We start from the raw sequence: 27,052 nt of genomic DNA on the forward strand, positions 1-27,052 counted from the left end.
ACCCTGGATCACACATGTTGTACTTCTATTAAAATGAAAACTAATGATGGTGTTTCGACCACACCAGTCACATACTTTGAGATGTATCAGCTTGTAAGAGTTCGTAATTAGCATGACTACAATTAGACATATGTGACATCACCACAGAGTCTCCTCCCCTCAGCGTAGCTGCTACTCACCACATGACCAGATTTATGGTGATTTCTTTTCCTCCTGAAGGAAGGATTTGAAGTTTTCTGAACTTATGGCTGATTTCCCTGTTTTTCTCCATGTCTGGTTCGATGATGTCACTTTCATGATGCACATTTTTAGTCCTGGACTTATCTTCATACAAAAACTAAAATAACGTTCCCCCCTGTTCGAAAATAAGCGAGTTCTTGGTATCAAAATGGGTATTTAAAATTCATGGACGTCATATGTGAAATCCATGGAACAAAACAAGTGGAATTAGAAAAAGAGTGTTTTTAGCCCCGTTGACTTGCATTCATTCATTTTTTTTTCCGGAAGTAGAAGGGCGTTAGGCTCCCTATACTCGAGAATCACTTTATTGACTCACGAACCATGATTCACGACCCCAACTGACTCATTAACTGACTCATGCCTGTTACTGTTTGCAAACTAATTTCGCTAGTAGAAATATATCTGGTTCATTATTAAAATTGTTCCTAAAACAACAACAAGTTGGTCAACAAAAGCTTTTTCTTACCTGTTCTGGGCTGGAATTCAATTCAATTCAATTCAAAAGTACTTTATTAATCCCAGAGGGAAATTGATTAAGCTCATTAGTTCACAGTAGCATAGATTTGCTAACACCACGTTTGTGTCACTCACCCCCTCCCTTCCTGAGAGCTAGCTAGCGGTGCTAATCGTAGCATGAACGAATCCCTCTGTAGCTGGGCTCAGTCAGAGGACATACAACTCACTCACCCCCTCCCTCATGGGTTTTAGCTCATGAGAGTCATCCAGCGGAGGCTCGCGGTACTACACCACTCACCGACCCCAAACCCGGCTGTCAGTTCATGGGTGTTTCTCAATGTCAAGGCACCTGGCCTTGTGAGGTGATGTCTTGCGAGGCCAGGCGCCTTGCTTATGAGGACACTGTCCTTCCTTGGTCAAAGAAAACGGTTAAATGGAACAGACTTGCATCACGTGACCGCGGCTTCCACGGCGGTCACGTAACGTCACGTGACACGGGAGATAACGTTATATTTTATATGTATTAGTTTCAATATAAATATATAACGAGCCTTTTACTTTAAAAATTGTGTATTTGTTTATTAAATTAAAAATATAAGCGAGTTACTACCCGCTAGCCACCGAGGCTACAACCACTAAGCAACTAACCAACCATAGATAACTTCTTTGGATCTAAAATAAACATTTTAAATTAGCTGACTTACTTTTAAACTTGAAAATTGTCCCCGAAGTAGCTGCCGGCTTCTGTTCCGCCGTCCTTTTGAAAATACCATGGTGTATTGTGGGTAAATTTTGGCCAAGGCTAGGCTACAAGACATCTCCCGTGTGTCCTTGCTCAGCTAGCTAAACGGCTAACAAATGAAAAATACATGCCTCGGTAGAACACAGAACTGCCAACTCTCACGCACTGAGCGTGACACACGCATTTGACCCTCTTCACATGCTCTCACGCCACACCTCCAATATCTCACGCTAAACCAGTGCCTGCGCTCCCCAAATGTGCATCACGCACAGTGTGTAAGGCTTATGAAAACAACCAGATGATATTAATGATGGAATTAGCTACTGAACAACATGCACACAAACAACACTAATCGCAGTCCACTAATATGCATTTTAATTGACAGCTAATTAATGGTTAATTTGTGTTCCCAACACTAAAGTGTTATGGGTCTAGAGAAACTGCCCTGCGATGGACTGGCTCTCTGTCCAGGGTGTACCCCGCCTACTTGCACGTTGACTGCTGGAGATAGGCACCAGGAGCACCCCCCCCCCCCCCCCCCCCGCACGACCCTGCATGGACAAAGCGGGTTCAGAAGATGGATGGATAGATGGATGGGTCTAGAGAAACGTAACAAAAGCAACCTGTCGAGCAGGAGGAACAGCTGAGCTCTTTTGGGACTGGAACTTTAATCATGTTGACCTAATTTATTTCATTTGGTTACAGTAATTTTCCCACCATAGGGCAATTAATTTCATTTCTCATGGTTTCACACATGCTGAGGATGCATGACTCATGAAGGTGTTAATGTTAGGAGGATGAAGAGTAAAATCTCTCATCTCTTCTTCTAAGACCAGTGAGCCCACTGCCAGCATCTGGAGCATGCGGCCCGATCCGTCTTGCGTCTCTTACATCACCGCATGGGCCTTGGGGGGCTTCTCTGAGCAGAGCTACTGTGTGTTTCGAGCCTGATTTACACACACACACACACACACACACACACACACACACACACACACACACACACACACACACACACACACACACACACAGACCCCCTAACCAGAATCTACTTTTGTTCCAGCGTTTTCTGCCTCTGTCTGTGTTCTCAGGTTGTTGGAGAACTCGCTGCTCAGCGCTGAAGTGAAGGAAGGAGAGATTCTGCCTCCCACCATTCAGAGGCTGATGAAAGGATACAACAAGTACCTCCGGCCTTTTTTTGACAGTAAGAAACTGTGCAGGCATGGAGATGACGGAACACTCCAGGGAAACAAACGCCTCACAGGAGGGCTTCGTCTCACAGATCTCAGCTTTCTTGTCTCCTCCATCTATTTTATGCTGATATTCACATATTCTAAGGTAGAAGTCACTCAAAACCAGAAGATTTCAGTAAGAAAAGACCCATCAGATTATTTATGCAGCTAAATCAGAATGAACCTAATTAGTAAATGATTCACTACTAACTATATAACTTCTGACAACTCTTGAGATTTCACTAGAATGACCCTTTTTATCATTTACTGCTGTCGTCTTTTATAATGTGTGATTCAAAGTCGCTTGTCATGGTCTGCGTCTCCCTCATGTGTCTCCTTGTGTGCTCCATCCCCCTCTAAGGATACCCTTATGTGTCTCTTTGTGTTCCTCATGTGTCCCCTGGTCTGTAGCCCTCCAGACTATCCGCCCCCAGGTCCTGTGCTCCTTTGGTTTCCCCTAGTCACCCCTCTGCAGTTTTTCTATAGGTTCAGCTTTTCATTTAATTAGTCTCTTTATTGTGTTTCTTTCCCCACCGGTTTTCGTAGTTTTCCTTCACCCTTAGAAAATTAGTTATTTAGCTTGCTCTTCTGGTCTTTAGGTTTTGTGTTTGCTCTTAGGTCATGTTAGTTTCCTCTCCTTGATTAGTTGATTGGTTTCACTAGGTTTCTCTCCCCACGCACCTGCAGCTGATCTTCCACTCATCATGTCCCAGTGTATTTAACCCTGTCTGCGTCTCGGTGTGTCGTTGGGTCATTGTTTGTGTCACCCTTGTCTCATTCCCCTCTCTAGATTTTTGTTTCGTACGTTTTGGATACTCTAGGTTTTGTTATTGGGACTTTTTGATTTTTGTTTTTGGCTCCCTGCCTTTTTGGACTTATTCTTTAATAAAGGATTTTACAGTATTTCTCAACCCTGTTGTCATCTGGAATTTCTGCATCTTTAGGTCCTAACCTCCTCCTGGCTTCCAACGTGACACTGCTTCATTCTGAGTAAAATATTCACAATATTAACTGTTTGATTATCAGAATCAGATGATATTCTGCTTCATCCTTTATTCAGTGTCTGAAATCCAAGTTCAGTAGTTATTTTTATTTATTTTTTTAACCACAGAAAAAAAATACGGACATTTTCCCAGGTCTGTGAATGCACCATCAATAATTCATGCTAGCAGCAGCAGAATTACTTTAAGGAAGCCTTTCATGAATGTGTTTAAAATCCACTTGACCGTGAGGGAAAGCGGAGCACCACTTGGAGAATCGGGACAACAGCAGACCACGGTTAGCTAACGTCTGGATGCTTCCTCCTCCTCTACATGCTGAAGAACATCTGATAACAGCAGCTGATGCACATTTGTGACCCTGAGTCTTGCCAGCAGTTGAGTCTTACCTTTGAGGGTACATAGGACAGCAGCAGCTCAGGAGGTAGAGCGGGTTGTCCGGTAATCGAAAGGTTGCAGGTTCAACCCCGGCTCGACCAGATAATGCTGCTGTTTTATCCTTGGGCAAGGCACTTAACCCACGGTGCCTGTTGGTGGTGGTAGGAAGGACCGGTGTCGGTACAAGATCTGCTCGGGTTCAAAATCGGCTCGGGGTCCGTCGACTGCCGATGACGTCTAAGTAGTTGATTGGCTGAACATGAACCTTACGGAATTACGTAATCACGTTACGTTGTTATCACGTTACGTTGGTCCAGGCAAATCTTTCTGTTGGAAAGATGGACAACTTTTACAAAGAAATCCATCATTACCTCTTTGAAAATACACTTTTAGCCTAGAGCTGCATGTATATTAGGGCTGAACGATTAACTGCATGTGCAATTAAATTGCGATGTGACAAAAGGAGATTTTCTAATTGCAAAGGCTGCAATTTGGCAGCGAGTGGTTAGCGCAATGGAAAAACCCATAGGAATGCTAATGCTAATATCACCGATTACATTATTACAAATTATGAATGAGAAACGTGTCAAATGATTACATTTGGAGTCTAATAGAAAGTAAAATTACCATCAATCAAATAAGTACAGACAGGTAATTTAGTAAAGCCAGAAAACTTTTAACTCCAGAGTTTTGGCTAGCAGCAATGAGCGTAACTGAACTACGCATGAACAAGACGTCAAAAACTCTAAACACAAAATACTTCAATAAACGGGACACACTTCTTTCCTGCAAATTCAATTTCACAGGTGTTGCTAATACCTATGATTCTTCAAGGGATGTGCTCAAAGAGGAGTTCAACATTATGACTAAAATATAGTGTTTTATTTTACAATTACCATTATAAGCACAAACTTACGTCTTAAGAAATATTATTTTAATAACGAAACTGCTAAATTATTTCCAACAGTATAGATGTGTAGTGTATTTTGTCCGAGTGGGTTTGCCGTACTTTGACGTCATCGGCAGTCGAAGGACCCCGAGCCGATTTTGCACCCGAGCAGATCTTGTACCGACACCGGTAGCGCCAGTATACGGCAGCCTCGCCTCTGTCAGGGTGCCCCAGGGCAGCTGTGGCTACATCGTAGCTCACCACCACCAGCATGTGAATGGGTGAATGACTGATTGTGTTGTGAAGCACCTTGGGGGGTTGTAGAGCCATAAGCCGTTTACCATTTGAGCTCAGTGTTAAAAGAATCATTTACAAAAGTTAAATGCATCTTTAAACAGACCGGGTGTTAAATATGAAGCAGAGGTCAGGTGACCATGACGCTTTAGAGCATTTATGAAGCAGAGGTTTACCCAGAATGTAAAAAAAATACATTTAAATACGTTTGTGCAGCGGCCCTGTGCTGCCTGCCCATGTGCCTGACTTTAAACCTGAATATTAGCCAAAACCATATATAAAAATTTTAAATATTGCTGGTTAGCTGCCAGTGAGACTTTTCCCAGGAACCTAACCAGTAACCAGTTGTAATCCTGTTTTCAGACGGGCCTGTGAGTGTGGGCATGAGTTTGGACATCGCCAGCATCGACACCATCTCAGAGATCAACATGGTGAGCTGATCTGAAGTCCTTTCATGGTGTTTTACTGATGTCTCGTTACAGGAAGCTCTGGTTTCAAATGACAGTTATCCAGACATTCAACCACATCCGTCGGGAACCAGCCTCGTCTTGTTAAAGAGTCAAGCTGATTGGTTACAGAGCTCTAGGCGTAATGAATGCAAGTTTAAACAAAAACCCTTTAAATAAAAATGATGTTATGTCCATCATTCCACCACTTAAAAGCCTTAATTTGATGTAAACAGCAGAGTGCTGGTGAAGGTTCTCAGTCATCCAGGTCATGGTGATCCAAAAGGGTTCAGATGAAGGCAGCTGGACTTCTTTTGTTTCTTGAAGATGTTTCTCTTCTCGTCTGAGGAGCTTTGTCAGTTATGACCATCGACATATATATATATATATATATATATATATATATATATATATATATATATATATATATATATATACCCATATAGACATTGGGTTTCCATAGGCTCCAATAACATGTTTTTGAGGAAAAATGGGAGGTGGCCACCACCGCCATTTTGACCGTGTCACAGGTTCCGTCAAGCCCAGATAATTCCACAAAAGGGAAGAGAGGTGGAGCAGAGGGTGGGGCTGTAAGGCTGGGATCAAATGACGACACCGGGTCGAACTAGCTACAAGCTAACCCAAAGCTAACGTGGAGGTGGGAGCTAAGCTAATGGAGGTAGCTACCTAGCTACAACCGGAGCTAACTCTGTGGAACACCAGTGACCTGAAGCTCACACTGAGTTTGTGTGGAGTTTTGCAGGCGCTTTTTCATGAAAACTATCTTTCTGTGAATAAAAAAGTATTAAATCGGTAAGTTTATGAGTTATTTCCTTAAAGAAAATATATTTAACTTTGAGCAAGTATTCAATATTTTTAACGTACCGTATTTTCCGGACTATAAGTCGCTCCGGAGTACAAGTCGCACAAGCCATAAAAAGTATAATGAAGAAGAAAAAAACATAAATAAGTTGCGCTGGACTATAAGTTGCATTTCGGGGTGACATTTTATTATATATATACCTACTGTGAGCAAGGCATGCATGTAATCTTCTGCTTCAACTTTTTGACAATGAAACCAGTGATGTAAGAAATCGCTGCTTCCTTGTACTCAGACAGGTTGTTGACTTCTGGAAGATCACAGATGGAGTCATCTTCAGGTACAAGTGCTTCTACAGGCACCACATCCAACCTGCGTGCAATGTTCACAGTTGCTAGTGTAGAGTCAAGGAAGGCTGTGTTGTCACGAAGAAGACAGTTACCTGTGCCCTTTTGTGGACTGCGGCTATTTAGGACATCAAAAGCAGCATCAACTGTGCGCAGGAAATCAACTGTGGCTGCACATCCACTGAACTGTGGATACCTCAGTTGTTACTCGCAGTACTCAAGAGCAGCAGCCACGCTCCTGCTAAAGATTTGGGCCGCAAGGTGAACCTTCATTTTTTTGATTTTGCCACTGAATGTGAAGGTGAGTTTGTTGCCAAGACGCAAGCCTTCCCTCTCCTGAAGCTTGTGCATCTCCTCAATGTACTGCCAACGTAATAGCTGGCCATCTTCCCTAACAATAACTTTAACAGTTGAAGACATTGCGAAGAAGCTTGAGCATGTGACATGGATCCAAGAGAACATGAATTTTCTGTGTGTGATCTGCTGGATGGACAAAGAATGATCTCATGTCCATTATGTCCAGATTGGCACCAAGCTCCCAGATCATGGCCATGTTTTGGGAGGGGCCATCACTTGTCAAGGATACAACCCTAACTCCAATGTCATGAAGCCTACACAGACTCTCTTGAATGAGGCTAGCTCTTTCTTTCCCATTCATGTTGTTGATAAGAAAGTAGGCAATCGGGAGCTTCCAAGACTCGTTGATGGCAATAACCATGATGACCAATACTTGTGTTGCAACAACATTTTCAATCACACCAGCTCCGATGTCAACATAGCCATGAATCTGGTTCCCATCAAACTCTGTTTGCTCATGAATATACATTTCATCTAACATCAAAGAGCAAACTGTTTCTTTTCCTTCCTTCTTCTTCTCAACAACATAACTTTTAAAATCTGTAAATGGAGAAAGAGTAAAACCAGGATCTGCAGAAACACTACTGTACCAGTTGCGAGTGGTCTGCGGATGAGGCAAAGCCAAGTGAAAGTGTTCTCTAGCATATTCATAAGCCTTAGGAGAGTAAAAATGCAGCGTAGTTGCAAATTGCTTCACTTTCTCAGAAAAAGATTATCTTTTCTTCTGATTCATTTTCTGAAACAACTCTTTTGGAACACCATCCAAACCATCAAGAAGAGAGGCACATTCAGTTGATATTAGAAGTTTCTTCTGAAGAATTTTGGTGACATTTTTCAAAGAAGAAATTCTTTCCTTCAGTCTCCTTGTCTGCTGGGATTCCAATCTAAGCTTCTTTTGAACTACACATACCTTTTCATTTGCTGACAGAACTCTCCTTTTAAGCGTTTCGGGAGACTTGATAGCAATGGTCACTCAGGATGCTATTCGGCTGTAATGGCACAGTGTTAAACTGACCAGAGTCTGAGTCATTCTAGTGTTGAACACTGTGACCAAAATGAGCAGTATAACACTCAACTGCTTGCAGAGGAATGTCATCATGTGTTACATTTTGAGTTACAAAGACCTCTTGCGGTGGCTCTTCAGATCAACAGCAACTTTTATGGCACTGTCTTCCCCTGCTTCTACATCTGCAACCTTCTCAAAACTATTTACAAAACCAATGGGGTTGTCACTTACCTTGTCATTCCTACTGACCTGTACTTTCCTTCTTGGAAGATGTTTTTTGACTTTAAAGGAAGAGAAGATTGTAGGTATAGCTGTGTACTTCAGGCAAAGTTTCCGCAAAAAAAAGAGAGATTCACATAAACACATCAGACAAGGTCAATTTCTGTATTTCAAAAACACACTGGTACACCAGAGCACTGTGTGTGTGTGCACGTGCTTGCGTGCATGCATGTGTGTGTGTGTGTGTAAAAGCCATGTGGAGAGTGTTTGTTATTTATAAAGCATATGTAGTTAGATTTTATCCAGAATCGACACTTTGAAAATATATATTTTAATTACAGTTTGATTTATTTGACAACAGTAGAATGTTTATTATTTTGTTAATTTCTCCTTAAATGCCTAACGTTTTAGTTTAAAATGAATATTTGTCATTCATCCCAATACATACATTAAAGACTGACAAAAAATTAATTTGTTTGTCAGAATAATTATCCATAGAATTAGATGGAAATTAATAACGTGATTGTTTCCCATCTAAACAGCCCTAGTCACAGACAGTTCAAGGGAGGGGAAAGTTTTCTTCTTGTTACACTTCATGTAACATCTGTATATTATACAGCTAATGCTTCAATTTTTTCAATCTTAACCAAAATATGAAGTAATGTGTTTGTACCCTGGAGTCCGTGGTGAAGTGATGACTCTCAAAGCGGGAGTGTGAACTGGGAGTCCAGCACTCTCTTCTGTGGTTGCTTACCCAAAGGTTAAGCCTCTCTGGATCACCTAGAGGAAAACTTCATACCAAGAACTACTTAAGCATATGGGTTTAGAATACTTAATAGCTTATCATGGCCTGTAGTAAAAGGTCTAAAATTAGGATAAAGAGTAATACAAAATGCATACTTTATAAAAAACAATATAAAACAAACCACTTGAGTCTATCGCCTTATTGGATAGGATATGCACCTTTTAATAATCAATTTTATTAACTAATTTCCATTTTATTAAACTGCACTAGTTCCCATGAGAACAGGGCACCCAGTCGGGGCTCTTTATGGACAAATTAGTTATTTAGTCGATCCCCACCACCACTATTTTACAAATGTGCAAAAATTATAAAAAACTAGCAAGTTTATCTGATGGCATACAGACTTCTGGAAACTAACATCAAGCAACTCACTGAGCTGCAGTATTTCTGTGGTCAGGTCTCTCTCCGAGTCAGAGAGCTCCACAAGCGGTCAGCCCGCACAGCAGGCAGGCGCCGAAGTGGTCAGAGATGTGCCAGGCTGACCGCTGGGGAGAACTGGGTGGAAGAATGGAACACAGAAATCTCCCTCCGAGAGCTCCACCAACATGTCATATTTCAACCCATTTTTATGTTAAATGCACTGGGTTTTAGGTTTTACCCATCGACATATACCCTGTTAATTATTTTACCGTTTATTACATCTAAATTTCATGGTTAAACAGTACATGTTAAAATCTAAGCTCGGCTAGTGCAAGAGCAGCAGTGACGTAAAATCATCGACATAAATACATAAATATAATTTTACTCAGTGATAAAAATGAAGTGGAGACTCCTTGGACGCTCTATTAGTGCAGTTAATGCCACAGCAAGTCATTTTGTCCAACAATTGCACAAATAATATCCAAAAAGAACGCACAAACACTACAGCTAATGGTCTAAGTTGAGAGACTGAAAATGGTGGAACAGTTTCCAGGCCAGACCGAGGCTCAGACTGAGGCCTTTCCCCGGAGCCCCCCCCAACCAACAATAATCAATAATGAGGCAATGCCTAAGGGGAAGGTAAGCAACAAATAGTTCAACAACATATTTCTCACCAGGTTAAAGCAACTAGAAACAGACACACACACACACACACACTTGTGTGTATAGAGCTCCGGACCCCACATGACTCTCAGTTAGTAGACGCCATATTGGCAGGAAAAAAAGGTAAACAAACACGGATCGTAAACATGAACATGAACGGGATCTGCTTGGATTTTACTTCGTCTGAGTTTACTTCACACTTTAAAACCGAAGAAATCGTTTTATATCATCAGAAATTAAATAGACTAAACATCTCTGACCCTTACCGTGCCTCTGGGATACTTTTTAAAAACGCCAGAAGCTGTCGGAGCGGACTTCTTACCGGACCTGGCCGGGGAACCCCTTGGGATTCCCCCGGAGGAGCTGGCCCAAGTGGCTGGGGAGAGGGAAGGCTGGGCCTCTCGACGCTACTGCCCCCGTAATCTGACTCCGGATAAGCGGATGAAAATGGATGGATGGACAAATAACAGATTTACACATAAGTCGTTTAAATAGAGTGCTGTGCTGTTTGAATGTATAAACTGTACGCCAAGAGAAATCACTAGTCTCATTTTTTTCCGTGAATAAAATAAATATGTCAGGCAGGAGCGTCTGATGATCTGTCTGAGATCTGTCTCGGTGAGACAGATAATAGCAATCCAAAGTGCTTTTTATGTGTGATCTGACAATTGATCAACCATTGCCTTAAAATGAAATACAGCTTAGCCGGTTAATTGCTGTGATCATAAAACACGTAAACGGCAGCATGCAGAACTCACGAGACAACGTTTTACGTGACGTTTACTTGTTGCTATGAGTAATAAGACAGAAAAAGCCACGCCAAAATAAGTTTAGGAAGCCCACTAAGAATCGTAATAAAAGCATTTAAAATAAATACCTTATACAGTTGAGGAAACGTTGGTTTAAGTACCTGATATGAAGTGGTTGCTGCATAAGTGAAAACCTTTACTCTCAGGATCCCACAGTTTCATTTTAGCCCGGTCACTAGTGCATTTTATTATAATGATCCAACATTTGCGGCGCTCTGGATCTTGGGGAATCCTGTAGATGGCTCATTCCTTATGTCGTCCGCGTCTGTTCTGCATCCTGGGGCACAACAAGAATCTACCGTATTTCCCGTTTTATTGAGTTTTCTGACATTAACAAATGGTCCAGATGCTGGCTTCTGCATGCCAATATGGCGCCGTTTCGATTTGAACTGTTGCATGCCGGGAGAAGTGACGTCAATTCTCGGAGCTCTATAGGTACTGGAAAGGTGAAATCTAAGCCCCTCCCCTTTTTAAAGTGGGGTTTTTACGTTTGACATTGATAGCTTCTTTTACTTCTCCCTCACACCATCTGTCTTCTCTGTCCAGAATGTGGACTTTGTCCTCTTCAAAGGTGTGTGGGTAACAGAAGCTCAGTGGCATAGTTTATGCAACGTGGTGAGAACAACTAGAACTGCAAGCAGTTATCAACGGGTTCCAAGCCATCCAGTGCCAGTCGCCCACCCGGTCCCGCCCTCACCTTCGCCACTTGTGGCCAATACAAAAAAGATGCAGAATCATCCAAGGATCATGGACATATAAAGTTTTTGACTGTAGGGCCTATGGTTTGGGAGCTAGTAGCTGAAACATGTTCACCTCCGCAATAGCGCCACCTAGGTGACTCGGGGTCCAAATTTTCGAATCTGAGTAGCGGTCAGGATTTTCTATCAGATTTTTCCTGGCACTTTCAGGCTCCTGCCCCCATACAGTTTTAGCAGAGAAGAAGAAGAATAAATAATAATGAAAAATCCGTAGAAAAACAATAGGGTTCCCTGCCCGTTGGGCTTGGAACCCTAAATAAACAGATTAGTCACCTGATGCAAGAGCAAAGCCTCCTGCACCAAACCTAGCCTGCTGGCTCAGAGGGATACATGATGCCTGAGGAAGAGCAGGACTCGACACCATCAATAACAAAACTTTTCACAATAGTAAAGTTAACCAAGCCTTCTGCTGCCAACCGCGCTGTCCTCTTCATCTCTGCTGCAGGATTACACGGCCACCATATTCCTGCGCCAGCGCTGGACGGATGAGCGTCTGGTGTTTGAGGGCAACAAGAGCCTGAGCCTGGACGGGCGGCTGGTGGAACTCCTCTGGGTCCCAGACACGTTTATCGTCGACTCCAAGAAGTCATTTCTCCACGATATCACAGTGGAAAACAGACTGATCCGAATCTTCCCCAACGGGACCGTTCTTTATGCTCTGAGGTGGGATTGAACTCAGTGTTGGTTCGATGCATTTTTCTGTCACTGCAGATAATCAAAGTAGGTTTGCAGAGACAGGAAGAACAAGAAACAGAGGCTGAATCTGGGATGATCTGGAAGCGGGATCACAAATCCAGAATGTGAAAAATTTAAAGAGAATTTTTGAATGTTCTGATTTCTGTCTTGACTTGTCGATGCAGTTCTGTCAACTTTGGTGTGAAGGGATACAGTTCTGGTTTGAGGTTCATTTAAACATAAAAGACATTTCAAAAGGAATTAAATTATTTAGACAACAACAGGATGTGGTGATGTAGAAATGTCCTAAAATCCCAAGAATAAAATTCCATAAAAGCAAAAATGACCAAGAACACAGCATTGATAAACGTGCGACTTTAATCCTGAAGGTTCTGTCTTTTCTTACAAATAAACAAATGTATAATTTTAGAGAAAGACTTTATATATATTTGCAGTTCTTTGTTTAATAATGCAAAACGTGACTCTTATTTTCCAAATGTAAGATTAAAGACAACATCCAGGATTTCCTGATATGGTGAAATGCTAACTCCATCAGCGGTGATGTCCTAAACATGGAACGTTTTGTTGACATGGAGCAAAACAAACAGGAAAAGGTTTCGGGCGTGAATCATGGAGGCTGTGTCGGTCTCGTCTTTGTAAATTGGACTGGACATTTAGGGTTTGCTCTGTCCGCCATTAATCCTAACGCAGCAAAACATAGAATATTGTTTTGCTGGTTCAGAGGAATTGTCTGGACACAAATCCAATTTGTGATCGATTATGTTGGGTTGTCTGTATTTTCCATAACCCTTTACCTGAAATAAACACACCAAATACAAAGAGGAGTTCAATTTACACTGTCTCACCAAACAGCAGAGAGAAGGCGATGCACAACTCCCTCCGGAGCTGTTTCCATCGTCTCCCCCACCCCTCTCAGCTCAACAGAGGTTTTTATTGAACAATGGGATGGAGGGCGGGCCTTCCTTGAGTTTCAAAGTTACAGACTCATCTCCTAGGAAACCATATTCCAGAGATAACAGCACAGCAGGCTTACAGAGGAACTACACAGTCAAAATACACACACAACTCCACAGCTGACCGGTAACTTAATCAACATTCTTCAGAATCAGCTGACAGGGGTAACTCAATCAACACATATTGTTTGGACCTTCATCTTGTCTCAGGAAGTGATCACAGAGGCCATTCTTCACCACTCTAAAATGTGATCAAAGAAGATCAATGACCTTTCGTTTAAACAAATACTTATCATGTCCTGCAACGTTCTTTAGGCCTCAAAAAGGTACATTAAATACAGAAAATACCTATCATTTCCCCCCTGAAATGTAACTTTTTGAGCAAGAAAAGATGAAACAATAAAAATAAAACACATTATCTTGGAATTATGACACACCTACCAACCTGGAATTTGGAATGCTCAATTTAGCTCAACAATAAGCCAGACACCAAAAACCCATATAATATCTTGAGTTCCTTGCTTTATTAAGCTAACCCACATCAGTAGTCATCAAAACCAGATAGAGTTAATGACCATTAAACCCATCATGGACCTAATGCATGAAAATTGCATGTCATATAACACAGAAGATGATTAAATTTCAAGGTGAGGAGCTGGACACTTGCGGAACTCCAGGAATTGCATCTGAAACTTTTCCACATCTGTTGTTTCCTCCTTTGCTGTGAACCACGGCTTGTAGAACTGAACAGGTTTCAAAGTGTTTGTCACAGATGATTATCAGTGTGCTGACTGACCTGGTCCCCCCTGAACTTGATATTTGACCCCCGCACCTCATCTCCAGTCCAGGTGTGATGCACTGCACTGGGTCTTGGTCACAGACTGTGTGCTCAGCTCTTGTGTCGTCCTGCAGGCTGGAGGAACTTGTTGTTGCATGATGGAGATACCACCTGGCTGTTGATGACATCATTTTGGGACCTCTGAGCTGACTGATCTACAGCAGGTTTTGTGGTCAGCTCAGTTCCTTCTCCATCTTAGACTGCAGGTCAGCAGTCTCCACCTCCTCATGAACTGTCACAGCTGCTGCACAGGGGAATCAGACTCCCCCTGCTGGTGATGGCTGGGTGACCTTCCCTTTCCAAAGTCTTTATGTCTCCTTTTTCCTCCTGAGCGAGCCATTCCTGCATTCGGAGAGCACAGAAACTGGACCCAGTGTAATTTGGGTCATTTGCAGTGAGTAGCAGGGCATGAAATAGCAACCATCTTGTGCTGGAATCAAGTACTTTCCTGGTTGTTGGGAGGTGAGGTCGATGGGGGTGCAAAGTTACTTGTGTCCGTGAACTTGGTGTTGTCCGCAGAAAACCACTGCAGGTCAGCCAATGTCATCTTTGTCTTTGTCACCTGTTAATCAAGTTCTGTCAGTTCCTTACGGAGCAGCAGATGAATTCACCATGGATACACAACAACCTTTAGAGCCTGAAAGATGCCCAATTTGTTTTATTAACACTTCATGAATCTCTATGTTTACCAACTGTTGCTGTTGCTGTAACCCAGAGGTTGAACAGAGTGGAACATTTGCTCTCAAAATTTCCCCCATTTAAACTCCATTTTCTATGTTAATTTCTCTTAAGTAAACTTGATGTCTGGTTAGCATAAAAGAAATCAGTAAGGTTTGTCATAATTAATTACAAACAAAAATAACCCCAAATGGTGACAAGCTTGAATTTATTTGCCTTGGAGAGACACACAAATTCTTCAGAACCAGCCGTTTCTGGGAGTCAGATAACAGCTTCTTCACAGGAGGGCGTTACAAACCAATAGGAGGACTAGATCAAAGAGGTCATCTTTATCATAAAGCTGGCACACACATTATCAATCCCATCACCCCCTGTGGGGCTTCACACACATGTGGGAACAACATACAGGAACTAAACTTCATGCAACAAAAGGAGGTTTTAAAGGTTTACAGTGCAGTCAAACCTTTCAATTTAATCCTTATGACCCAAACAAAAGACACTAATAACCCAGGGACACTCCTTATTCCACCAGTCAATCTGGGGAAATTAAAGAAATTTAAGGAAACCAATGAAATTGCTACAAAACAGCCGAACTGTTGAGTGAGATGAAATAAAAGTTAACAACTATTTGAGAAAAGCTATTTATAAGGTTTTGTACCTCATTAACACAAAAGCATGATTTACAATAATTTTCCCTTCTAATTCTGTAACTCGGGGTTAAATCCATCAATACTACTTAGGTAAATGAAACTGCATGATCTGTAAAAAAGGGTATTTGATTATTTTAATAAAATAATAAAAGGGCTGTAGATCAGAATATCTAGTTTAATTTGAGGGGCAATCGCGTGAAACACCTCTGAGACCCACTTCTCTGATTGTTCTCTAGAACTGAAGGAGTTAATTAATTTATATCTCAACACATAGAAAGAATGATGGATCCATCTAAAGAATAATAAAGCATTTGAGGAACAGTAAAACCAAATACCAAAATCTTGGAAAATCCTGGATGATTAAAGGGAAAAACAAACCCAATCTAATGTGAGTCACATCAATTGTGATTCACTCATTTCTTGTTAGACAAGTTGTAAGAAGTATTTTGAACATTACGAATTTAGAAATTAAATGTAAACAAAGATTCCTTTCTTCTAACCTCTCATATTATTTTCTTATCTGATTTGTTGGTGGGCTGCAGCCTTACCAAACCATCCCCCTGTCTTATCAAGCCAAATCGTCGCTATCTTTCATTGTTCTACCCTAGCATTCTATCTAAGTCGTTTTGTTTACTGGCTTAGTAAAACAGGCTGGGAGCACGCCAAAGAGTTCCATACAAAAATTGTCAGCAATACAATTAAACTGTAGGTAAGGGCATATGTTAAAATTACTTTGTTAAAATTACTTTGCCTGCTAACATTTGGCAGCCCCTGAAGCAAATCACCACTCCTCCGTTTACACACACACACACAGAGATCTCGGCCGAGTCACACACTCAGAGCCTTTGGCTCACTCACACACACGAACACAACGAGACGGCAGCCAATCCACCTCTACCAACACACACACACACACACACACACACCTGAACACACCGTCATACATGCACAGAACAGACCAGAACGGAACAGAACAGAAAAGTACAACACAGAACCTGCAGGTTTTGTTTCACACACAGAGACACAACGAGTCAGCAGACAGCCGGGGTTTTTTCCTTTCTTAGCACTTTTGCACAGACTTAAAAACCACAATACAACACAGACGTCCGATGTCCGTGCTGGGGCAGCCAACACCAATATGTCAGCAAAGAATTACATGATCACAAAGATCTGCACAACCAGAAGTGGCAATCCTGACCACTCAGAAATGGAACGTATCCCACGATGCCAGCAACACAAAAAATCACAAATAACATACAACAAGGGCGAATTTAGACCGACTTAGGATTCTTTGCCAAATTAATTTTAGTGTACACACCATAGCATATTTAAACAATTCCCTGCGGCAGTGTGATTTTAGCAACAACCTCTCCATTCGACACCAGCACATGGAGTGTGGCGTGTATATAACAACAGTTTTAGGTGCACCTGAACATTCACCTGTATTTACCACCCACAGCACTGTGGGCTGCATGTACGCGCAGACACAGATGAATTACAACCTCCTTCTTACGAGGCCAGGTCTACAGCCACGGTTCATGTTTCAGTGCTACCTCTACGGTTCACACGTGTAACCCCTAGCTGGACACGAAAATGTCTTTTCGTGCGTGAATGTCAGTCACCACAATCATATCGCGTCAGACCCGTGCCACAACCCGTGCACGCGGATTGGGTCCACAGCGCGCGTGTGAACGGGACTCGCGAGCGAAAATATACATGGCGAGAGGTCATTTGTGCACTGAGAGGGAGCAAACTGTGTCTGTGAGCGCACAAGGATGTGCACAAGTGACAAACCTGCGTGCGCGCGTTGTCAACGAGCACACGGCAGAGGAAAACGTGCGCGCGCGGCAGCCTCTGTGCGCGCTCGGCAGCCTCTCTGCGCGCTCGGTTTCTGACTCCTGCTCGCTCGGCTGTAAGGGCTTTTGGCACTCTGGAGGCGTGGCCTGTGGCAGATCTTCTCTGTCCTCTGATTGGTTAGTGTACCCCGCACTTTACCCTCTACCTATCTATATAAAAAAGTCTGCTATTCAGTAGTTGCTGGCATAGCTCAGCTGGGAGAGCAGGTGACTCTCGCCCCGGAGGATCCAGGTTCGAGTTCGGGCAAGGAAAATGCAGTAGATGTCATGTTTATTTTTCTTAATTCCAGGTATTTGACAGTTGTGACCGTTCAACTGTCATTAAACGTCCGAATGTTTGCTGGGCAGTGTTTTAAAAAGTTCACATAAGCTAGATGGTTTTAACCATATAAAATTACATTTTTTGTGATACTGGAAAAATACATACTGAAATAAAACTACTGATTGAAAACTTTATGACTGTGGTTGTACAATATATGACTCACTAATACACTGCAAACTCCCTTAGAGTGGGGCTTCCAGAGAGAAAGAGAGAGAGAGAGAGAGAGAGAGAAAAGTTCTTGCCTCATTAATGAATTGTTTATTTTTTTCAGTATTTAATTGACAAATTATCCTTTCAAATAATTAATTGATGAGTTACATAATTGTCCATTTAGAATTGTTGAATGGACTGAGTCAAGTTTGGTGCACTTTATATATTTCAAAACATGTTTTTTTTATTTTAATGATGCATATAAATAATTTAAATGTTAATTTAATGAAATATTTCTATTTTTTCATTACCTCACCCTTGTTTTGACAAAAACGGGACCTTGCTGGATAATATCATGGAGAAACTATTTGTTCACAGTACATGGCTCAGTGAGGATCTGTGTAAAGGAGGAGATACTCAGAAATCTGTCTGCAGATTGTTACAACCCAGACTGGAAGTGGTGGGCTGTAATAAGAAAGGAGACCAAACAGAGGAGTGGGGGTTCAACAACTGATTTATTTAACAAAAGTAAGGATTTACTAAAGCAAGTTAGTGAACAGAAAATGGCCATCTCAAGGTTTTACTCGGATGTCCCTCAGCAGGGTGCAGCACTGTTGAAGGCCATCTGAATGAAAGCTTGATATGCAGTTTCTTTATGAAAGTGTGTAAATATACAGTGTGGATGCCGTACATATGTTGAGGTTCTCAGACATCAGGCTTCTTTGCCCAGGCCTTCACTAGTGGGCTATTTTAAAAGTTGGTAAGGAGAAAAACCGCAGCATATAGCTGATTGTTTACAAATGCAAGGAGGGGAATAACAATCAAAAAGCTTGTGTTCTTGGACCAGATGAATGGAGCGCTCCACATGCACTCAGAGATGTTATGGCTTCTGTTTCTATAACTTCACATGCAGACATTTGAGGTTTGCCAGAAAGGAAAGCTGGCCTGTACACTTTGCAGGGCACAATGTCATCAATGAAGAAACCCCTGTCTACCATGATGACCATCTCTAGTTGTAGCATGTTCAACACACCAGATTCCCAGGTTGGTCGCTGATAGTTCCAGCATACAGTGCTGAGACAAAGGTCACTGGCCTATGTGGCACAATCCAAATGAGCCTCTTCAGAGTGCAGTTGAACTTGAGGAAAATATATGACTCTGGAAGAGAGGAGAATATGGCCATTGACACCTCAGATCAGTGCAGTCAAGAATTACTGGTGTTTGGGTAGTCCTGAACGTGTTGTGATGCCCCCACCGTCTCATTGGGTTTTCATTTGTGTTTAATTGTGTTTTTCTTCTGTTGTAGGCAGCTGGTTAAGCAGCCTTGGAGGCACCTGGGCTCAGGGTGTGGTGCTGCCTACAAAGCCTACTGTTTTTCTGCTTTCACTGGGTCTCTCCTGTGTGGTGGAGAGTCCTCACTGGCCATTTTCTGTTCACTAACTTGCTTTAGTAAATCCTTACTTTTGTTAAATAAATCAGTTGTTGAACCCCCACTCCTCTGTTTGGTCTCCTTTCTTATTACAGCCCACCACTTCCAGTCTGGGTTGTAACAATCTGCAGACAGATTTCTGAGTATCTCCTCCTTTGGTACACAGATCCTCACTGAGCCATGTACTGTGAACAAATAGTTTCTCCATGATGTTATCCAGCAAGGTCCCGTTTTTGTCAAAACAAGGGTGAGGTAATGAAAAAATAGAAATATTTCATTAAATTAACATTTAAATTATTTATATGCATCATTAAAATAAAAAAAACATGTTTTGAAATATATAAAGTGCACCAAACTTGACTCAGTCCATTCAACAATTCTAAATGGACAATTATGTAACTCATCAATTAATTATTTGAAAGGATAATTTGTCAATTAAATACTGAAAAAAATAAACAATTCATTAATGAGGCAAGAACTTTTCTCTCTCTCTCTCTGGAAGCCCCACTCTAAGGGAGTTTGCAGTGTATTAGTGAGTCATATATTGTACAACCACAGTCATAAAGTTTTCAATCAGTAGTTTTATTTCAGTATGTATTTTTCCAGTATCACAAAAAATGTAATTTTATATGGTTAAAACCATGTAGCTTATGTGCACTTTTTAAAACACTGCCCAGCAAACATTCGGACGTTTAATGACAGTTGAACGGTCACAACTGTAAAATACCTGGAATTAAGAAAAATAAACATGACATCTACTGCATTTTCCTTGCCCGGACTCAAACCTGGATCCTCCGGGGCGAGAGTCACCCGCTCTCCCAGCTGAGCTATGCCAGCAACTACTGAATAGCAGACTTTTTTATATAGATAGGTAGAGGGTAAAGTGCGGGGTACACTAACCAATCAGAGGACAGAGAAGATCTGCCACAGGCCACGCCTCCAGAGTGCCAAAAGCCCTTACAGCCGAGCGAGCAGGAGTCAGAAACCGAGCGCGCAGAGAGGCTGCCGAGCGCGCACAGAGGCTGCCGCGCGCACACGTTTTCCTCTGCCGTGTGCTCGTTGACAACGCGCGCACGCAGGTTTGTCACTTGTGCACATCCTTGTGCGCTCACAGACACAGTTTGCTCCCTCTCAGTGCACAAATGACCTCTCGCCATGTATATTTCCGCTCGCGAGTCCCGTTCACACGCGTGCTGCCATGTATATTTTCGCTCGCGAGTCCCGTTCACACGCGCGCTGTGGACCCAATGCGCGTGCACGGGTTGTGGCACGCTTCAAACACCATACAATCAACTTAAACCACACTGCCAGCGGTTAAGGAAAATAGGTGCAAATAATGAAGTACTTACTCTCCTCTAGGGTTGTCACGGTAACCGGTATAGCGGTAAACCCCGGTAAAAAAGTTGACAATAAAAATAACCGTCCAGTTTTTAAAAAACTAAATTATCTCGGTGGGTTTACCGTGGCCGCGGTTTAGGCGCGGTGACCCTTACCAGCCACCGTCGCTTCTGCTGAAGTTCCCGCGCAGACGCACTTTTTAGTTTGCAACCAAAACTTTGAAGCTGAAATAACGCCGGAGGAGGAGACGGCAGCGCCCAGGACATCCATCAGCCCTCAAAGAAGACTAAATCGGAAGTATGGGCATATTTTGGATTTCTGAAAAATGCTGAGGGACAGTTAATAGAAGACGGCTATCCCGTTTGCAGAACGTGCAGGAAAGTAGCGTCTGCAAAAGGCAGCAACACTTCGAATCTAATGGCACATCTGCGTGACCATCACCCAGGTCTCTACAGCCAGTGCAAGGTAAGTTAACATTAGCATTTTAGCTTAAATGCATGACGTGAGGACTTTTGGTTGAGAGAGAATGCAACGAGTCACTATATACTGCAGCCGCAGCGTCCTCTGCCAGCATTTAAACCGTGTCACGGACACCCTGTTGCTGGATGAAGCATCTTATTTGTTGATGATGAGAAATATACAATTAGTTCCTTGTCATTGATTTGTTTACTTTTTCAATGCCATTTATACTTGAACATTTGGATTTGATTACATAGTGTAGTAGTTATTTTAGTAATTTGTTTAAAGTGGCTATTTATTTTAAATACATATTTTTTAAGGTTGACTTGTACAGTGCTCAAGTCAAGTGTGGACTGGAGTTTTAGATTTTCATTTTGATAATGAAGAAAACAAGTATATGAGAAAACAAGTGGTGTTTCTTTGATTTGTTTACATATTGTTTATGTTTTGAATGTTTGGATTTGTATAATTTAAACCTGCACTGACTACTGTAACATGTTCCAGAAAAAGAAGCTATTTGTTCCTTTACTTACCATACCATACCAATTTTATTTATATAGCACATTTAAACACGGCATGAGAGCCGACCAAAGTGCTGAACAAAACCACACAATAAAAACAATCTAAAATAAAAACTAAATCCATTAAAATCAAGAAATCCAGTAAAATCAAGTAAACCAACTCGAAATGAAAAGGAGAAAGGGAATAAGTTAGACTGAATTAAAAGCCAGAGAATAAAAGTGAGTTTTTAAACGAGACTTAAAAAGGGAAAGAGAGGTAGAGAGTCTGATCAGGAGGGGCAAGTGGTTCCAGAGCTTCAGTGCACAAACTGAAAAAGGCGCGCTCCCCGCGGGACTTACAGCGAGAGCTAGGGACATGTAGGAGGTGTTGATCAGCTGATCGGAGGGATCTTAATATGTATAATTCAAACCTGCACTGACTACTGTAACATGTTCCAGAAAAAGAAGCTATTTGTTCCTTTACTTGTGAAAAGTTGCACTTTTGTTAAGGCTTTGTGTTATTTTAGGTTTAATAAACACTGTTAAACCTTTTCAAAACTATTTCAGTTTGTGTAGAACAGGACTATCAATGCTTTCTGAACATATGCAACACCGTTTAAAAAATACCGCGATAATACCGAAAACCATGATAATTTTGGTCACAATAACCGTGAGGTTAAATTTTCATACCGTGACAACCCTACGCTCCTCTGCGTGGTACATTCGTTTATCCCATATTACCTTAAAGGACGACGCACACACACAGAGAGAGAGTGTAGATTGATTATTCGTAATTTCCATGACCCTGAATCGATATGCGAGAGCTGGGCACAGAAAGCCCGTCCATGGAGCCAAACGGAGCCTCACCCCCACTCAGCTCACAGACAAAGCCCTCAGCTCACCTGCTCTGCATGCCCGCATTCTCCACCAAAATGTTGGGTAATTTGTATTTTCCATAACCCTTTACCTGAAATAAACACACCAAATACAAAGAGGAGTTCAATTTACACTGTCTCATGAAGAGTGGAGAGGAGGCGATGCACAACTCCCTCCGGAGCTGTTTCCATCGTCTCCCCCACCCCTCTCAGCTCAACAGAGGTTTTTATTGAACAATGAGATGGAGGGCGGGCCTTCCTTGAGTTTCAAAGTTACAGACTCATCTCCTAGGAAACCATATTCCAGAGATAACAGCACAGCAGGCTTACAGAGGAACTACACAGTCAAAATACACACATAACTCCTCAGCTGACCGGTAACTTAATCAACATTCTTCAGAATCAGCTGACAGGGGTAACTCAATCAACACATGTTGTTTGGACCTTCATCTTGTCTCAGGAAGTGATCACAGAGGCCATTCTTCACCACTCTACAATGTGATCAAAGAAGATCAATGACCTTTCGTTTAAACAAATACTTATCATATCCTGCAATGTTCTTTAGGCCTCAAAAAGGTACACTAAATACAGAAAATACCTATCATATTACAGTGACGAAGTTGTCCCTACCCGCGGAGCAGGGACAGAAGACACACGTGGATGACTCAACTGTTGGAAAAAAAAAACAGAGCAGTGAGAATAAAAAAGCATCAGATGAGGTGGGGGAGCAAGGCACCCTTCTGGGAATAAAGGCTGTGAAAAGGGACGACATAATGAGAGAAAGTGAGGCGCCAGCTGTGATGAACGTCTCTGTGCCAGCAGGTAATAAACGACAAAGCTCTGACAGGGGTGGACCTTTAAAGCGCCCGAGCGCCAATGGCGCAAAATTTTGTCGTCGGGCAGTAAATACTTGACGACTTACCGCCCGGGTGGCGCCCAAGCCTTATTTGTCATTTACACACCGGCTTTCACCTGCATCATGGCCCCGCCCTGTAGGAAGCTGCAGTTTTCGTTTCGCGCGTGTGAACCTGCGCGCCTCTAGCCACGTACTGCACTTGTACGATTCGTGCACGTACTGCAAATTCTAGTTCTAGTCACGTGAACTATAAGTTCACTATTAAAGACGAAGTGGAACAACGCTAGAAACACACAAGCACGCAGGGAGATCACGCCACCACAGGGATTGGATTTCTTGATGAAATCTTCGCAAAACGCTTTAAAACTGGTGAGGAGAAGCGAGACAGTTCGAAACGGTATGAAGCAGAGAAGCGTGTGCGTAGGTGGAATGATTCTTGGCGGCAGGGACGAAATTTTGATTTCAGAAGTGGGGGAGACACAGCAGGCTTGTGCGGATTTGGGGTGGGGGGTGTTATGTAAAGACCCCTTGACACGTCACGTGCCCATCTCAATAATTTTTCCATCCTTATTGAAGTGCAGTTTTGGCTGTTGACAATGGATAGGCCATTGCATTTATTGTTTTGGGTCTTTTTTTATTGTTTTTGGTGCAACATTTTCTAACAGGGAGTGAGATTCCTTTTTTATTTAATTTTTGTTTGTTATTTTTATTCATTTAGAAGTTCTGGTTCTGGACATTTCAATGTTAAATGAAGGTTCATTTGTTGCATTTTAAAGGGTGTACTTGCATTATTATGATATATTAACATTATATTAGTGGTTATTTTGGTCTAGATAATGTTGACAATGATATCGTTTATCATCAACAATTTGTTGGACAAAATATCGTCCAGCAAAATTTGTTACTTTCCCAGGCCTAGTCAAAAGTATAAAAATTATTTATACATAAACGGTCCCTCCTGAGATCTGGCCGTTTGTTCATTTGCTGTGTTAGAGGACATGCTGAACTAATGTTTTACACATGATCATCACCCTAACATTTGAGTGTATAAAAACATATTAAATATGTTTTTTCCCTTAAAAGTGTTTAAACAGTTGTTGCATTTCAACACACAAAAAATAAAAGGAAAAAATAAGATAAATCTAATGAAAAGTGTACATCTTTGACATTAAGCTTAAAAAAATCTGTTGACGATGATGATACTGTTCATTTTTCAGAGCTTTTTAATGTGAAAATATACATAGCAATAGATAAGTTTACAATAAAGTTAAATGATAAGAGTTTTGAAGTTACACTTCTACTACTACTACTAGTAGTAATAATAATTATGATGATAATAGTAATTATCGGAAAAGGGTGGCTTGCCACCTCCGGGTCGGGGGAGAGGTCCTACCTCAAGTGGAGGAGTTTAAGTATCTCGGGGTCTTGTTCACGAGTGAGGGTAGGAGGGATCGGGAGATCGACAGGCGGATTGGTTCGGCGTCTGCAGTGATGCGGACGCTGAGCCGATCTGTCGTGGGGAAGAGGGAGCTGAGGGAGAAAGCCAGGCTCTCGATTTACCGGTCGATCTACGTCCCAATCCTCACCTATGGTCATGAGCTTTGGGTAATGACCGAAAGAACGAGATCGCGGATACAAGCGGCCGAAATGAGTTTCCTCCGTAGGGTGGCCGGGCTCAGCCTTAGAGATAGGGTGAGGAGCTCGGACATTCGGGAGGGACTCGGAGTAGAACCGCTGCTCCTCCGGATCGAAAGGAGCCAGTTGAGGTGGTTTGGGCATCTGGTCAGGATGCCTCCTGGACGCCTCCCCGGGGAGGTGTTTCGGGCATGTCCTGCCGGCAGAAGGCCCCCGGGTCGACCCAGGACACGTTGGAGAAGTTACCTCTCCAATCTGGTCCGGGAACGCCTTGGGGTCCTGCCGGAGGAGCTGGTGGACAAGGCCGGGGAGAGGACGGCCTGGAGCTCCCTAGTTGGGATGCTGCCCCCGCGACCCGGACCCGGATAAGCGGAGGAAGACGACGACGACGACGACGATAATAGTAATAATAAAAAAATAATAATTATAATAATACGAATAAATTGTGTCTGAGGAGTCAGTTATGTGGAGGAGATGAGTTTGTAAAAGTTAGTTTTGAGTATGTTTGTGAAGGAGGAGGTGAGTCTGAGCTTAATGCAGGTCTGTCACGTGTTCCAACTTACGTTTTGACTTTGAAAGAAGTCTCTTATATCCACTTTTCGTTTTCTTGACATGCTGCCTCCTGGCTGTGCCTAACTACCAAAGACTCACAAATGAACACTTATTCAAATGTTATGTAATGGAAGCTGAGCTGAGCTCTGATATTACACAGCGTCTAGTTGACGATGTGACTCAGTACCGGTGTTCCCTAGCGGCTCCAAACTAGCAAAACAACGTGAGCACGTTCTGACTGTTTCCAACTTGAGTGACAGCAGCAACAGCCAATAATACGTTAGCAAGTATCAGCAGAGCCAATAGATTAGCTTTTGGGCGGGTCTAATAGTAAACCGGTTTCCGTTTCGTTCCTAGTGCTCAACCAAAGCCATTTAATGGAGCGTAACATTGTTTTCGGACGGAAAAAAGTGCAGGGGACCAAAACTGCCTCTTGAAAAAGTGGGGGGGACATGTCCCACCCGTCCCCCCCCAAAATTACGTCCCAGCTTGGCGGTTTAAAGAAGACGGGAGGTGCAGAGAATGGCCGTGTTCGAGTTGAGCAGCGGCTTGCCTGGAAAACAGGCGAGAGAAGACGGAAGCAGCGGGGGGAGTGGCTGAAAGCCGGCGTTTCGCCGGGGACACACAGGCCGCGGAAGCGCCCGAAGCTAATCACTCACGAAGTCCGGCCGCTGCTCGCCGCTCCTCAGTTCAGATCAGACGCGCCCCATTCGAGGCGCGCCTCGGCTCAGCTGTAGTTTTTCTTTTAACTTGTCCTCCATTTCCTCTCTATCTTTTCTCAGCTCTTTTCCTCTACGTGTGTGTGTGTGTGTGTGTGTGTGTGTGTGTGTGTGTGTGTGTGTGTGTGTGTGTGTGTGTGTGTGTGTGTGTGAGAGAACCTATGGTGTGAACCAGTTGTTTCTGCCAGTTGAATCTCTTGGATTTTCCTACATGTGTAGCTCGGGGGTGACGATGGCTGAAGATATCGCGTTAGCATTCACACTTGTTCAATTGTAATTCTGGTGCCTGTTAGCAGCTGAAACACATCCTCACGTGTTTGTGGATATCATATATTGTATATGGAGACGTGACTGTAATAATAAGTAAAGGTAATCAGCTTTAGCTTCAGTGTGCTCATAGAAACGTGACAAAAGAAAACAAAACACATTTCTCTTTATGGCCTATATAGTTGTTATCATCAACGTTACATGATTTACAGAATACATGTGAACAACTAACATTTCATGTTCTACCACCGGATGTTTGGATCAAAATATGAACCAATCAGATCTTAGATCAGGTGAGAGCCAGGCGTTTCCCGTCATCCTCTAGGTTTTGCAGCCGAGGGAGAGCAACTGCAGCACCTTGCTCCAAAATCTGCGGCCGCCTTGATCTCACGAGGTTATCGTTGTCTACGTATGGATGACGTCAGAGCAAGTCGGCGTCAAGTCGGAATCAAATCTAACC

At 42.5% G+C, this 27,052-nt stretch overlaps 1 protein-coding gene across 7 annotated transcripts in view; it reads left to right on the forward strand.

Annotated features, from left to right (window-relative positions):
- Nucleotides 1-27,052, forward strand: part of LOC107374282 (gamma-aminobutyric acid receptor subunit pi) — a 183,019-nt gene that overhangs the window by 87,534 nt on the left and 68,433 nt on the right. For all 7 annotated transcript variants that reach the window (XM_070542265.1, XM_070542263.1, XM_070542260.1 and 4 more), the window contains 3 exons: nucleotides 2,530-2,642; nucleotides 5,593-5,660; nucleotides 12,265-12,482. In XM_070542265.1, coding sequence (XP_070398366.1) covers nucleotides 2,530-2,642; nucleotides 5,593-5,660; nucleotides 12,265-12,482 — 399 coding nt within the window. The remainder of the gene's footprint in view (nucleotides 1-2,529; nucleotides 2,643-5,592; nucleotides 5,661-12,264; nucleotides 12,483-27,052) is intronic.

Source organism: Nothobranchius furzeri, chromosome 12 (genome assembly GCF_043380555.1).
Source record: "Nothobranchius furzeri strain GRZ-AD chromosome 12, NfurGRZ-RIMD1, whole genome shotgun sequence".
Classification (NCBI taxonomy): Eukaryota; Metazoa; Chordata; class Actinopteri; order Cyprinodontiformes; family Nothobranchiidae; genus Nothobranchius; species Nothobranchius furzeri.